Here is a 14117-nt window from a genome sequence, read left to right as displayed (position 1 = left end):
ACCAGCAAGCGTGTGATGCGTAACAGGCAACCAGTTAAACACCAGCAAGCGTGTGATGCGTAACAGGCAACCAGTTAAACACCAGCTCGCTTATTCTCTTCTAACCGTGGTGAGCACAAGATCTCCTGGGCTGCTTCCACTTTTCTTCCAGTTCACTGATTCTGCTGTTTTATTTCATTACTCACAATGTCTGTCCACCAGCGCTTTTGAAATTGCTTGGCTTTTGGATGTTTGTTTCAAGAACAATTATCCATGCATTCACACCTTTGGAGAATAGAGGGTTTCCTGCTGTATGTTCGCCATGTAACAAGAGTTCCGGGGTACACTTCCCTAATCCTTCAGAACACCTTTGCCTTCTTTTTCTTCTTTTTTTTTTGAGACAGAGTCTCATTTTGTCGCCCTCCATTATGTGCTGTGGAGTCACAGCTCAAAGCAACCTCAAACTCTTGGGCTTAAGTGATTCTCTTGCCTCAGCCTCCTGAGTAGCTGGGACTGCAGGTACCACCATAATGCCTGGGTATATATATATATATTTTGCAGTTTTTTGGCCAGGACTGGGCTTGAACCCGCCACCTCTGGTATATGGGGCCAGTGCCCTACTCCTTGAGCCACAGGCGCTGCCTTGCCTGGATATTTTGTTAGGGACAAGGTCTAGTTCTGGCTCAGGCTGGTCTCAAACTCCTGAGCTCAGGCAATGCACCCTCCTCAGCCTTCCAGGTGCTGGGATTATAGGCATGAGCCACTGCGCCCGACCTAAACTTTGGCTTCTTTGAGGATTTGTTGACAAACTGCTAATCGTCCTCATTACCACCACCACCAGCAGCAGCAGCAGGAACAGTATCACCATCATCTTTATTATAATTACCATAACAATTCTTCATATTTTTGTTACAGAGCATTTCACCATCCATTATCTCCTTTTGCCATCACAATTATGAAATAAACAGGGAAAATATTTTACCCATTTTACAGATGGGAAAACTGGGACTAAGATCCATGAGATGATGTTTCCTGAGTCACAGAGCCAGTGCATGAAGGAGCTGGAACTTAAAACCCAATCTTTTGACTCTTGAGTCTGGTGCCCATAACTGAAAATGGATGGAGTTGCTCGGAGAGCTATTGGCAGGCTATGAAAAAGTTGGATTAATTGGGTCAAGGCAGAAGCAACTCCAGAGCTTGTGGTCTCTGTAGATTGTACCGGTGTGGAGAGGAATGAGGACGGGCAGCCCCAGGAGGTGGCCCGAACAACGTCATGCATAAGTGAGAGGATCTTCTAACACACACAAGTGCCACAGGGACATTTTTAACTTTGCTGAGCTAGGGAGGGCCTGGACCCTCCAAGTTACTGGGTTCATCCGTGGGTAGCACGGGATGGTAGGAGTTGTTTTATAACTCAGGAAGGAAGAAAGAGCCTGGAGCTTTGACTGCAGGTGAAGAAATGTAGGACAAAAATATTATTAAGATGTTTGTTCCCTTCAGGCACAAATGTCCAAGGCTGGGGGTGTGAGGAGTAGAAAGGGCTAGAATTGTTTGCTGGGTGAGGCTTGGTGGGATTCTGGGCGAGGGAGAGCCAGAAGCTGATGGAGCTGAGATCGCAGGGAAGCAGAGATGCTGGCAGGTCCTGGTGACAAAAGGTGGCCCTGCAGGGAAGGTCACCCTGCCTCCCCTGCCCTGGCTCTGTGAGGAGCTGATGCTTCAGGGAACACCTGGAGCCCTTGCCCTTGACTCAGTGCTTGACGTTTCTCATCATGGACACTGGTGGCCACTTTCCACTCAGAGATACTGGGCACCGGAGAGCAGGAGCGGGAAGTGAAAGGGCCGATGTCACGTGGTAGCTGCTCAGAGGGCCTGATGAAGACTCTGGGGGCTGTGAAGCCTGACAGTGACTGTGGCTGAGTCTCCAGCCCCTATCTCACGTATAATTCAAAATTAAAAAGTAGAAGAAGTCAACACATTTTTTATTTTTCCATGATAACTTACTCCCCCCCCCCCTTTTTTTAGACAAAGTCTCTGTTGCCCCAGGCTGTGGCCTTATAGCTTATAGCAAACCTTAAACTCCTGGGCTCAAGTGAGTTTGCCTCAGGCTCCTTAGTAGCTGGGATTACAGGTACCTGTCACAACACTCGGCTAATTTTCCCATTTTTAGTAGAGACAGAGTCTCACTCTTGCTCAGGCTGGTCTCAGACTCCTAAGCTCAAGCGATCCCTCCAACTTTGCCTCCCAGAGTGCTATGATTACAGGCATGCGCCATCGTACCCAGCTGTATGATAACTTGTTAGATGCTTATTTGTATACTACATTATATAACACATTTTTTTTTTGAAAAAAATGTTTTTGTTGTTCCTATTTTGCTTGTATAACGCAAATTATCCTAAGCATGATTAGCTTGACATTTCAAAATAAGAACATACGTTCCATTGTGTGACACAACGCTGGGGCCCTCTTTTGAAATAATTAAAGGCACTTCTGGTGGTGCCTGTGGCTTAAAGGAGTAAGGTGCTGGAGGTAGTGGGTTCAAACCCAGCCCTGGCCAAAAACTGCAAAGGAAAAAAAACCCAAACAATTAAAGGTACTTCTTGGAAGTAAAAGTTTCAGGTTTTAGGGCAGGGCGTGGTGGCTCATGCCTATAATCCTAGCACTCTGGGAGGCAGAGGCAGGTGGATTGTCTGAGCTCACAAGTTGGAGCCAAAGTGAGACCTTGTATCTAAAAAATAGCTGGCATTGTGGCAGGTGCCTGCTGGCAGTCCCAGCTACTCGGGAGGCTGAGCCAAGAGAATCACTTGAGCCCAAGAGTTTGAGGTTGCTGTGAACTGTGATGCCACAGTACTCCACTGAGGGCGACAAACTGAAACTGTTCGGAAAAAAAAAAGAAGTTCTAGGTTTCATGAATCTTAATTCACAAAGAAGAAAGACATTATTAAAGCCCTGGGCTGTTTCCCAGGCTAACTGTATTTCAGAGTAATAAAATAGTTAACCAGGGAGTTATTTTGTATAGACCAAGGCAAGCTACTAAATACAGAGGTAAAGACAGAATTGAAAGATCAGCACGTTTTAACACTAGTGGAAGTGGCTCTGGGCAGTGGTCATTACTGGTGGGGCAGTTGGTAATGAGCGGGTCTGGCTGACACACCTCGGGTACTGGCTGCCTTCACATTACCAAGCGGGGCATCAGACACCACGTGGCTTCTGAGCTGAGGCGACAGGGAGCACGCTACGTTGTCTGTTAAATGTTCTTGCCAATGGCTTGAATTCTGGATTTCGTTAAGCCTCTGGGTCTAGCTACCAATTTAATAGGAAATGTGAAGAATAGAAGATTATGTTAGAGAAACCAAACCACAGAGATGCCATCAGTCCCATCCAGAATGTGGGAAATTCCAGACGATAAATTGCTCGGTTTCTTCAACAAGTCAATGGTGTAGAAACTGCAGGTGCAGGCAAAGTCTTCCAGGTTAAAATGAGGCCCAAGAGTCCTGTCAGATTTGTCCTTTATTTATTTATTTTGTGAGACAGAGCCTCAAGCTGTCCCCCTGGGTAGAGTGCTGTGGCATTACAGCTCACAGCAACCTCCAACTCCTGGGCTCAAGCGAGTCTCCTGCCTCAGCCTCCCAAGTAGCTGGGACCACAGGCGCCCGCCACAACACCCAGCTATTTTTTGGTCGCAGCCGTCATTGTTGTTTGGCAGGCCCGGGTTGGATTCAAACCTGCTACCTTAGGTGTATGTGGCTGGCGCCTTGGCCACTTGAGCCACAGGCACCGAGCCCAAATTTGTCCTTTAAATGTGGATTTTGGATCTTGAGTCAGACACCATAATTGTGAAAACCTTTTTTTTTTTTTTTTTTTTTTTTTTTAGTAATTAGATAAATTTGAATATGGTTTGGGAATTAAATGTCATTATTGTTACTCTGGTGTTATTGTTACTAAATTTTTTTAAAAAGTTTTTTCTGAAGGAGGTGTATACTGAAGCATTTACAGATGAAACAGGATGATGTCTGAGAGTTGCTCTAAATCCTCCAGGGCAGCGGTTCTCAACCTGCGGGTCTCGACCCCTTTGAACTGTATGAAAGGTTCACAGCATTAGGAAGGTTGAGAACCACTGCTGGGGAGCGGGGGAAGAGAGAGGGAGGAGAGATGACACAAAAATGTCAAAATGATGTTAATTCTAGAATATGGGGGATTTCTATATTGTTCTATTTTTGCGTATTTCTGCAACAAAACTCCTGCGAGCAATGACTAGAACTTCCGGGTGACGCAGCTGGAGGGACTTCAGTGGGTGCAATTTCTGTGTCCTCCAGGCTTCACCGCCTGTGGGAAGAGGAAGTCTCCAGGCGAGGGACTGAGAAGGCTTCGGTGCTCCGAGTGATGCTGAGGTTCCAAAGAACGAGGATTGTTCTCTCTGGGCTTGCGTGCTGCTGCTTCATTATCATGAGTGTCCTCGGGCCAGTAAGTGGCAGATGTGGTGAGGTTTGGGGGACTCCAGGGTTTAGAGATTTAGAGATCCGCTGGGGGCGTGTTCAAGCCCAGGCCAGGCTTTGGGGACATGTCTGTCTCTCGGCTCGTGTCCAGGAAGTGAAGACCTTTAGAAGACAGCAGAGCACAGTAGTTAGGGCTGTAAGCTCTAACTCCATGGTTCCAGCCATGGCCCTGCCACCTAAATGCCAGTGAACTTGGACAGTTGAAACCCCCCCTCCCCCCGTGCCTTGGCTTTCTCATGGAACCCCATGGCATCCTCAGGGGCAGACATCAAGGAAACCCTCCTGTGTAAAATGGACAACATGACGCTACCTGGCTGGTAGGGTCGGACTAAAAAAGTACATGTCTAGAGCAATTGGAACATGGCTCTGGACTTGCCAGCTCCACTGCTCTGGGGGTGGAGGCAGCAGGAATTAACGGCCTCCTTCATGTACCAAGGTCGGGATGAACAGGTCCTATTTCCTGACCTCCAGTTCCCAAGCCCCAAAGTCTGATATCAGAGGAAGAGTCTGATTGGCCAGCTGGAGCCACATGGCAGAGGAGGGTGGGGTACTTTGATTGATAGGCCAGCTCCCCAGCTTCCAGTAGGGAAGGTGAGCATCTCCCCGGAAGAAAGCTGAGGCCCTGTTATCAGTTAAGGGAGAATGGACACAGGTCAGGAAAAAACGTGAGTGACACCACAGAGGCGAGTGAGTTCAGTGACAGCCAGGCGCTGGGGATTCTCCATCCTTCCCTACCATCTTCCACCCTGCCTCCTGTCCCAGTGTGGATCCCTGAGGGGGGCCTCCCCAAATGGTCCAGTTTGACCAGCAGGAGACTCCGGTGGGTGACCACAGGGATGGAGAAGAGTGAGGGAAGGCACTGACTGCCCGGCCGCCTCGCTCCCTGTCCTTGGAGGCTGGAGACCGGAGCTCCTGTCGGGGCCCTCTCTGCATGACTCCCCACTTGAAGTTCCCAAGACCTCACCCTCCCTTCACTGGACTCTAGGGACGTGACAGTTCCCCAGCTCCAGGGTGTTCCACTGGTCCTTGTTGGACGGCCTGAGTCCTGCCCACACCTTTGTGAAGAGCCGCTCTGCCAGCTCCTGCCTGACCCGGGTCCTGTGCCTCCTGTTCCCATCAGACCTGCGCTGAGGTGGCAGAGCTGGGTTCCCAAGTATCCCCACACTGGACCTTGACCTTCTCCAGGGCGGGATTGTGTTTAAACCACCTTTGAGCCTTCAGCGGATCTCCAGCTTTAACCCAGACCTCCCAATCCTTGTCTCTGGTGACAGATGTCAAATGTGGTCCAAATGATCCAAACTCCTGTCTCCTTTAGACGCTGATTGTACCAAGGATCCTAGAATATTCTGCAGAGCAGTCAGGGGACATCGTCTATGGAGTGGGACTGTGCTTCACCCTTTTCCTCTCAGAGTGTCTGAAGTCTGTGAGTTTTTGTTCAACTTGGATCATCAACCAGCGTACAGGCATGAGGTTCCGTGGGGCCATTTCCTGCTTTGCCTTTGAGAAGCTCTTACAATTTAGGTCTCTGACACACATCACCTCAGGAGAGGTGAGTGACTGGGATGCCTATCCCAGACCACACATCCCCACGTAGACATCACTGCCCTGGGGACCAATAAAGGGACAAAGGGAGTTAGGACAGAAGGAAGAAGGAAAAAAAAAGACTTCCTAGGCTGAGTGTCAATAACCATCAACAGTTGCCTCTGGGTGTGAAAGAAGGCCAGTGATAGCCCAGGGAGATGCCACCTGCACTCAGAGGAGTTAGAGGTTTAGTTTTCACTTGGCAAACAGTTACCAAGACCTATTCTGAGCCAGGTTCTCCTCTAAGCCCTGAGGATACAGCCGTGAACACATATCCCAAGTAGAAGCACATTGGAAAGCGTATGGCCTGAGCAAACCTGGGGTGAGAGGGTGGGTGCACTGGACGGCTTCAGGGAATCTTCTGGGGGACAGCGATCATAGATGATCTCTCTGATATTCTTTTCTCATCTGCGAAAGAGGAACACTTTCACCTGCCTGGTCACTGTCATTGTCAGTTCTCAGTCTTACTGTCCCTGCCATGCAACGCAAGCAAACCTTGACAGAGATTAGAAGAAGGTACTCTAACTTACAACCCATAGTCAGGGCTGGAAGAAGGTACTCTAACTTACAACCCACTGTAAGGGCTGGAGGAAGGTACTCTAACTTACGACCCATAGTCAGGGGTGGAGGAAGGTACTCTTACTTACAACCCATAGTCAGGGTGATATTGGAATTTTATATGTTAAACATTCAATTTTAAATTTTCCTATTGCTCACCAATTACAGTGAGGGCATGGATTCCTTTTTTTTTTTTTTGAGACAGAGTCTCAAGCTGTCACCCCATGGCATCACTGCTCACAGCAACCTCAAACTCTTGGGCTTAAGCAATTCTCTTGCCTCAGCCTCCCAAGTAGCTGGGACTACAGGCACCTGCCACAACACCTGGCTTTTTTTTGGTTGTAGTTATCATTGTTTGGCAGGCCTGGGCTGGATTTGAACCTGCTCTGGTGTATGTGGCTGGCACCTTAGCCATTTGAGCTACAGTCGCCAACCCTGGATTCCTTTTACGTAAACTGACAGTTTACTTTTTGGAAAAGGTGGTGTGGCTTTGGCTCCTCACTCTTAAGCCACACCCCTCTGTGACCTGCCATCAGCTCCTCATCTCTTCCCATCTTCTCTTCTCTAGCCCAAGGCTGGCTTCCTCGCTTTCATCCAGGCTGGCTAACTTCCCGTGCCAAGTACACTAGATGTGTCCACCTCCTGGGGGCTTAGCTCATCTCACCCCCAACCCTGCCCTTCAAAAACTCTGTCATCCTTTCTGGCCCAGGGTAGATGTCTTCTCTTCCATGATGAGATCATCTCCAAACTCCACCCCTTACCACCACTCATCACTAAGATTTGTAGGTGTTTTTTTTTTTTTTAATTTTTTTGCACACCTCTGGCTGCCTCACTAATATGAGCCCTCTTCAACCGTTCCATACTCTCCAGTCCATTCCTTAGAAGGCCCAGCACCTGAATTACACAGGGCAGGTGTCCAAAAAGCACCTGCTAGCTGAACCATTACCATGAAATAGAAGCTTTCCCTCAACTTGAATGCTAACACCCAGTAGGTGTTTACTGTAACCATCATTACTAGTATCGTGCTTCACCATTTTATTGGTTCCACAGGCTTGGGTAACTTGTTTGGCCTCTCTGAAGCTGTGGAATAATAATAATATATTAATAATAAATCCAACCTCGTAGGACTCCTGTCTCACAGGATTCAATGAGTCCTCACATATGAAGAATGTAGGGGCAGTTGTTCATAAGCGTTAAACTGTGTGATCACTGCGGCTTCTGCTCGGTCTTGAGCACGGTGGCTGCCCTGTCCTCCTGCACTTAACAGCCAAAGGATCCAGGCAGCCCTTCTCCCCCTGACTCCCAGGAAGGTCACCACAGTCCCTAACTTATCTCAGCCAGATATTGTCCCCAGTGCTTTACTTACATGGCGTCCGTCTTGTGTGATAAGTTCTGTTATTGTTCCTGTTGTCACAGAGGAGGAAAATGAGATAAAGAGAGGGTAGTAACTCGCACCAGGTCACATGACTGTTAGTGCCAGGGCTGCATTGGGATACAGGGTCCTAGCTGCCCTGTCCAGTCCTTTAACCATTGCCCTTCCCTGTGCCAAGGCCTGCCTTGATTCCTTCTCTATATGTCTCTGTGCGGAGCACCTACTGTATACAAGGCCCAGTCACTTCAAACCTCTTCACAGACATATATAATAAGAGGGCCCATGTGAAAGTGGAGATGGAAGTGATTATTCAAATAATTCCTCGATGGCTATTTCCATAAATTACTTTTTTTTTTTTTTTGTAGTTTTTGGCTGGGGCTGGGTTTGAACCCGTCACCTCCGGCATATATGGCCGGTGCCCTACTCCTTTGAGCCACAGGTGCCGCCCCCATAAATTGCTTTTTAAAATCAATTTTAAAAAAACACCTGAATACCTTCTCCTTGGAATCAAAATAAAATAGCAGAGATGAAGCTTCAAACTTAGTCACTCCCTTACCCCCAGAGGCTGGTGCTGTTACCAGTTTGGCTTGTGCCTTCCTGACCTTTTAGAGAACATCTAGGGTACACAGGCAAGTTACCCTGGAAACATACTGTATTTTGTGTGTATTTTTACATAAATGGTACCACATTTTACATAGCATTCTGCAACATGGTTTTACCAAAAGAAAATGTACAATGTATCATTTTATCATAAGGATGTTTGCCTTAGATTGTTTATTGCAGCTCAATTCACAGTTGTCAAGATGCAGAATCAACCCAAGAATGGATTTGAAGGGGTTTGGGGTCACCTGATGTGGAGGTCTTGACTTGAGGAAGGAAGAGGTTTGACACAGAGTCTGTGTCGGGGGACTGAGGAACTCTGGGAGGAGGGTCCCTATTTATTATCATAAAATGGGAAGAAGACAAGAGCTGTGTGCCCCACATCAGCACTGATGATGGAGCTCGTGGAGGAGGTAGATGGGACGTCTCCACCTTTGTTTATGCAAAACTGCAGACCTTGGGCACAACCTCCACCTCCAGCACCAAGAGACCTTCGGAATCTAGAGAATCTTTACCGTGACTATCATTGCCCCACCTCACATATGCATTCTCTCTCAGAGGCCAAGTTTTCCCATCTCCCGCATGTACACAACTCGTGCCATTCTCGTAATTCTCCAAATCTCTCAAGCAGGAAGTGAGTCTTATGCTAAAGATCAGGGCTCAATTTCCCTTACACAGATTAAATAAACTGTGGTATATGTGTACCATGGAGTACTCGATGGAGACGCTACATCTTTTATATTAACCTGGAGTTGGAGAACATTCTCCTTAGCAAAGTATCACAAGAATAGAAAATCAAGTATCCAATGTACTTGATACTAACATGAAGCCAGTATATGAACTGATTCACACCCTCCCAGGAGAAAGACAGGATTAAATTCAAGTTGGGGAGAGGAAGGGGAGATGGGTGAGGGGGAAGGAGGGGGGATTGGTGCTCCCATGTAATGGGCATGGTGTAAGGGTACGTGGCACATCTCCTGGGTGTGGGACACAACTACAACAGAGACTTGACCTAACAAATGCAAACATCGTAACCTTGTTTATAACCTCACATTAATCTGAAATTTAAAAAAAGAAAATGTGCAGTGTCGCTCGGGGGGGTTTCCTCCTCAATGGTGCTGCATTATGTGTGGTGTGGGTCGCCTCCCCTCCTCCTTATGACTTAGCTATACTCCTTATCCATGTCACTGATGCTTAATCATCACTACAGTGCTTTTAACATGTCAGAATAAAGTGCTTTATATGAGTTATCTGACACAGTTCTCAGATCAACATGAACACACAGGTTGTACTATTCAGCCTTTCGCTGATGGAGTGAGAGGGGAACAGAGACACCAGGTCACCCGTGTGGTTCCACAGCTAGTAAGTGACACGTCTGGAATTTGAGTCCTGACAGTTTAGCTCCAGGACTCAATGCTGCTTCTGGCGTGGGCTTTTTACTTTTCCCTAGAAGTGGACAGTCAGGGCGTTTCCAGGGTTTGGCTAGTGTACGGCAGTGTTGCAGCGGACATCTATGGACACACTCCCTCCAAAACATGAGGCTGTTTCTCAGCAGAGAAGTGACATTGTCAGATCATAGGGTTGGTGCAATATTCAATTTATTATTTATTTTTTATTTTTGCAGTTTTTGGCCAGGGCCAGATTTGAACCTGCCACACCCCATATAGGGGGCCAGTGCCCTACTCCTTGAGCCACAGGCACCACCCTAATTAAAAAAAATACTTTTAAATTGCCCTCCAAAGGGGCTATCCCTACTTATGCATCCTAATACATGTTAAAGCATTTGAAAAACTCAGGCTAGGGCACATCCTAGGAACTGGGAGGAGATTAGGTTAAAGTTAAAAGAAAATTACTCCTCAAGGGATTCTGATCAGTAATTATAAAAGATATCAAAGAATTGGTTATTAAAAGATGTCTTGATTTGGAATGTTAGTTTTTCATAGCATTGAAATAGGCAGTAGATGTGGGGGAAGGAAAGTAGGTGGAAGAATCTCTGGCAAAAAAGGAAAAGAAAGAGAAAGAAAATAACTCAGCCCCTGCCTAGAAAATTCAGTTAGTACTATTACTATCATTAGTGGAATAGAACAGAATAGTGGAATAGAAGCAGTTCTTTGGAATCTGGATATTAGCAGTGGCAGTGATAGTGTTAGTAGAATATACTTTTTTTTTTTGAGACAGAGCCTAAAGCTATCCCCCTGGGTAGAGTGCTGTGGCATCACAGCTCACAGCAACCTCCAACTCCTGGGCTCAAGCGAGTCTCCTGCCTCTGTCTCCCAAGTAGCTGGGACCACAGGCACCCGCCACAACGCCCGGCTATTTTTTGGTTGCAGCCGTCATTGTTGTTTGGTGGGCCCGGGTTGGATTTGAACCCGCCAGCTTAGGGTGTATGTGGCTAGCACCTTAGCCACTTGAGCCATAAGCGCCGAGCCTTTTTTTTTTTTCTGAGACAGTCTGACTTTGTCACTCTCAGTAGAGTCCTGTGGCATCACAGCTCACAGAACCTGAAACTCTTGGGCTTAAATGATTCTCTTGCCTCAGCCTCCCAAGTAGCCAGGACTACAGGTGCCCACAACAACGCCTGGCTATTTTTTGGTTGCAGTTGTTTAGCTGGCCCTTGCCGAGTTTGAACCTGCCACTCTCAGTGTATGTGGCTGGCTCTGTAACCACTGTGCTACAGGGCACCAAGCCATAGAATATGCTTTTTACGGAGTATATTCTGAGTGTGCAGATACTTTATATCTCACCAAAATTCTCACAAAAACCATATAAGTAGGTGTGATGGTTCCAGCTTTACAGATGGAGAAGTTCAAGTTCAGAGTAGTAGCTCATTGAGGGTCACACAGCCAGACAAAAGGAAGCTGTGAACGGGAGGTGTCCCCTTGCCCTCTGCACCCTGTCTGTCGAGGCCTCCTGCTAGGACAGGACGTGCCAAGGCCGCCTTCCCTCTGCCCCTTTCTGCATCGCTGGGAGGTGACGCCTATGCTCACAGATGTGCTGTCTTACAGGCCATCAACTTCTTCACCAGCGACATAAACTACCTGTTTGAGGGGGTGTACTACGGCCCCCTGCTGCTGATAGCCGCGATGTCACTGATTGCCTGCACCATCGCCACCTGCTTCATTCTGGGACCCACCGCGCTTGTTGCCATTTTCTGCTATCTCCTGGTTTTCCCGGTGGAGGTAAGGTCTTTCTTGGCCAGCTGTTTTGTTCTGCTGCGGAATCTGAGATACCTGTCAGTGGGAATGTTGACTACTGCAGACCGTTCGTTCCGCTGAGGTTAGGACTCAGCTTCGATTCCTGCCTCTGACTGTCCTCTGCTCACAGTGTTTGGTTGATGAGTAAGAGGTCTACCTTGCAGGCTTCTCTGAGAGATTATCTGCTTCACAGATTTTCCTCAGTAAATGATCTCTATAGGATTTTCGTCCCCTGCCTTCTACCCAGAAGGTGCTGCTGTAATAATGCGGGTGGTATCTACTGTTTGGCTGAACATAGTATAATGGGAAAAGGAAGCAAATCGGCTGCCAGAGAAACAAGTGATTCAAAATTGGGCAATACAGAAGTGACTCTGGGATTACCTCTGTGCTCTGAATTATGGAAATGAAATGTTTTCCTCCCTGGCACAGTCACGATAATCAGAAGTGTTTGTAGTTGCGGGAGGGTCCCAGGGGCAGAGGCGGCATTTTTGTTTAGTTCCTGGTTAGTTAGCCTCAGCCCCGCTTGGGACTTAAGAGGGAAAGGCCCCCAGGATGCCCCAGGGTGTGATTGCCTGGAGAGCTTCCCTGGGAAAGAGTCACAGTGGCACAGAATTAAACCCGGTGTCCACGCCTGGAGTTTGACCTTTGGAAGCTATGCATGCCAGGCTGAACTCTCCCACCCTTGCCCAAAGGAGCTCTTGCCCATCACAGCCTTGCTGCCTCCTGACTGCAGGCGTTCATAACCAGACTGATTCTGAAGATGCAGCACCACATCTCCGAGGTCAGTGACCAGCGCATCCGGGCCACCAGCGAGGTCCTCACGTGCATCAAGCTGATTAAAATGTACACCTGGGAGAAACCATTCGCAAAAGTAATTGAAGGTATAGGAAGTGTGACTTTCTGCTCAGAGCCTGGTGATGTCCTGGGGGCCACGGCTCCCACCTCCATGCTGGGGAGGGTGCTGTGCTCTGCAGGGGATGGTGCTGTGCCACTGCTCTCACCTCCACACTTTGGGGAGGGTGCATGCTCTGCAGGAAGTTCTTGTGGTTATTTGGGGAGTATTTCTTTTCACTCTCTAGACCTAAGAAGGAAGGAAAGGAAACTGATGGAGAAGAGTGGGTTTCTCCAGAGTCTGACCACTGTCAGCTTGTTCATCAACCCGACAGTGGCCATGGCAGTCATGATCCTTATCCACGTATCCTTAAAAAGGAAACTCACGGCCACATTGGTAAGTGTTTTCTCCCAGTCACGGTAGAGTTTTTTCATATATCCTTTCCCATCTCATGCCCTGCAAAGATCTGAAGGCTTCAGTGGGTCCTACAAATCAATGTTGACCGCCCAGACTTTTTGGATGCTCTAGGTTTCTTCCATCTCAACACATCTGAGACAGTGTTTTCTTGGATAGCAGCAGTGATGGAGGGGAGAGGGGACAGTAGAATCATCCAGGGCCATGGAGGAGGTGGTGTGTGTAGTTAAAACCCTGATAATGCTGATACATGCCTTGAGGTTGAGGCTCTCCAATTGGGGAGTTCCTCTGATTCCCAAAAGGGCCCTGGAAATGCACCCTGAGTAGAAAGGTGTAGAGCCTTTGGTCTTTTCCTTGGTGGGCTGAGCCTGGCCCTGGGAAGCTGCAGCTGCCTTCCAGGGTTAGGGACCCTGACTTTTTGAGCAGAATGAGACAGAAAGTGCTGCTCCTGAGGTGGCAGTAATGAGGAGGTGAGGCCAGGGGAATGCACCCCAAGCAAGAAGAGGAGCATTTGAGGGTCTGTAGCCAGGGCCTGTGTGCTCTCCAGACAGCTGTCACCTCTGTTTGGCTCAGGCATGCACCAGAGGAACACTTTGACAGGGACCCCCTCCCACGGCAGGGCTGCAGTCCTCATGCCTCCCCCTCCTCACGCAGGCCTTTACTACAATGGCCACCTTGAATCTCCTTCGGCTGTCAGCGTTCATTTTGCCCTTTGCAGCCAAAGGCCTCACGAATTCCAAGTCTGCATTGGAGAGGTTCAAGGTAAGTGGTCAGAGGACTGATGGACGGCATGGCCCTCTGCTGGGGTGTTCATTTGCCTGCAGCCCTCATGATACTCCTCCTGAATTTATCCCTTTTCTAAGGCAGAGCGCAGCCCAAGTCAAAAGTGGGACTGGCTAGTTAGTGACCTCCTGTGCCCGGGCTGGGTTGGGGACAGGGCAGACAGATGGATCAGGCTCCCAGTGCCCAAGGAGATCTTAGGATAATGTATCCAAGCCAAGTCTCCAGTAGGTGGTCTGTAGACTTTATCCAGGTTCACATAGGGTGACCCTGATAGTATTGTTTTATTATTTTTTAAAAAATTGTATCTGGCT

The 14117-nt window shown here is 48.2% G+C and overlaps 1 protein-coding gene across 1 annotated transcript in view; it reads left to right on the top strand.

The window, feature by feature from the left end:
* The window catches only part of ABCC11 (ATP binding cassette subfamily C member 11), a 70367-nt gene that overhangs the window by 12114 nt on the left and 44136 nt on the right, over window positions 1–14117 (top strand). The window contains exons 5-10 of the mRNA XM_003792596.3: window positions 4293–4440; window positions 5788–6021; window positions 11589–11762; window positions 12511–12658; window positions 12857–13005; window positions 13678–13785. Coding sequence (XP_003792644.1) covers window positions 4293–4440; window positions 5788–6021; window positions 11589–11762; window positions 12511–12658; window positions 12857–13005; window positions 13678–13785 — 961 coding nt within the window. The remainder of the gene's footprint in view (window positions 1–4292; window positions 4441–5787; window positions 6022–11588; window positions 11763–12510; window positions 12659–12856; window positions 13006–13677; window positions 13786–14117) is intronic.

This window comes from Otolemur garnettii, unplaced genomic scaffold (assembly GCF_000181295.1).
Source record: "Otolemur garnettii isolate 467f Iridium unplaced genomic scaffold, OtoGar3 scaffold00058, whole genome shotgun sequence".
In the NCBI taxonomy this organism is placed as follows: Eukaryota; Metazoa; Chordata; class Mammalia; order Primates; family Galagidae; genus Otolemur; species Otolemur garnettii.
This window is presented reverse-complemented; position numbering and strand designations above follow the sequence as displayed.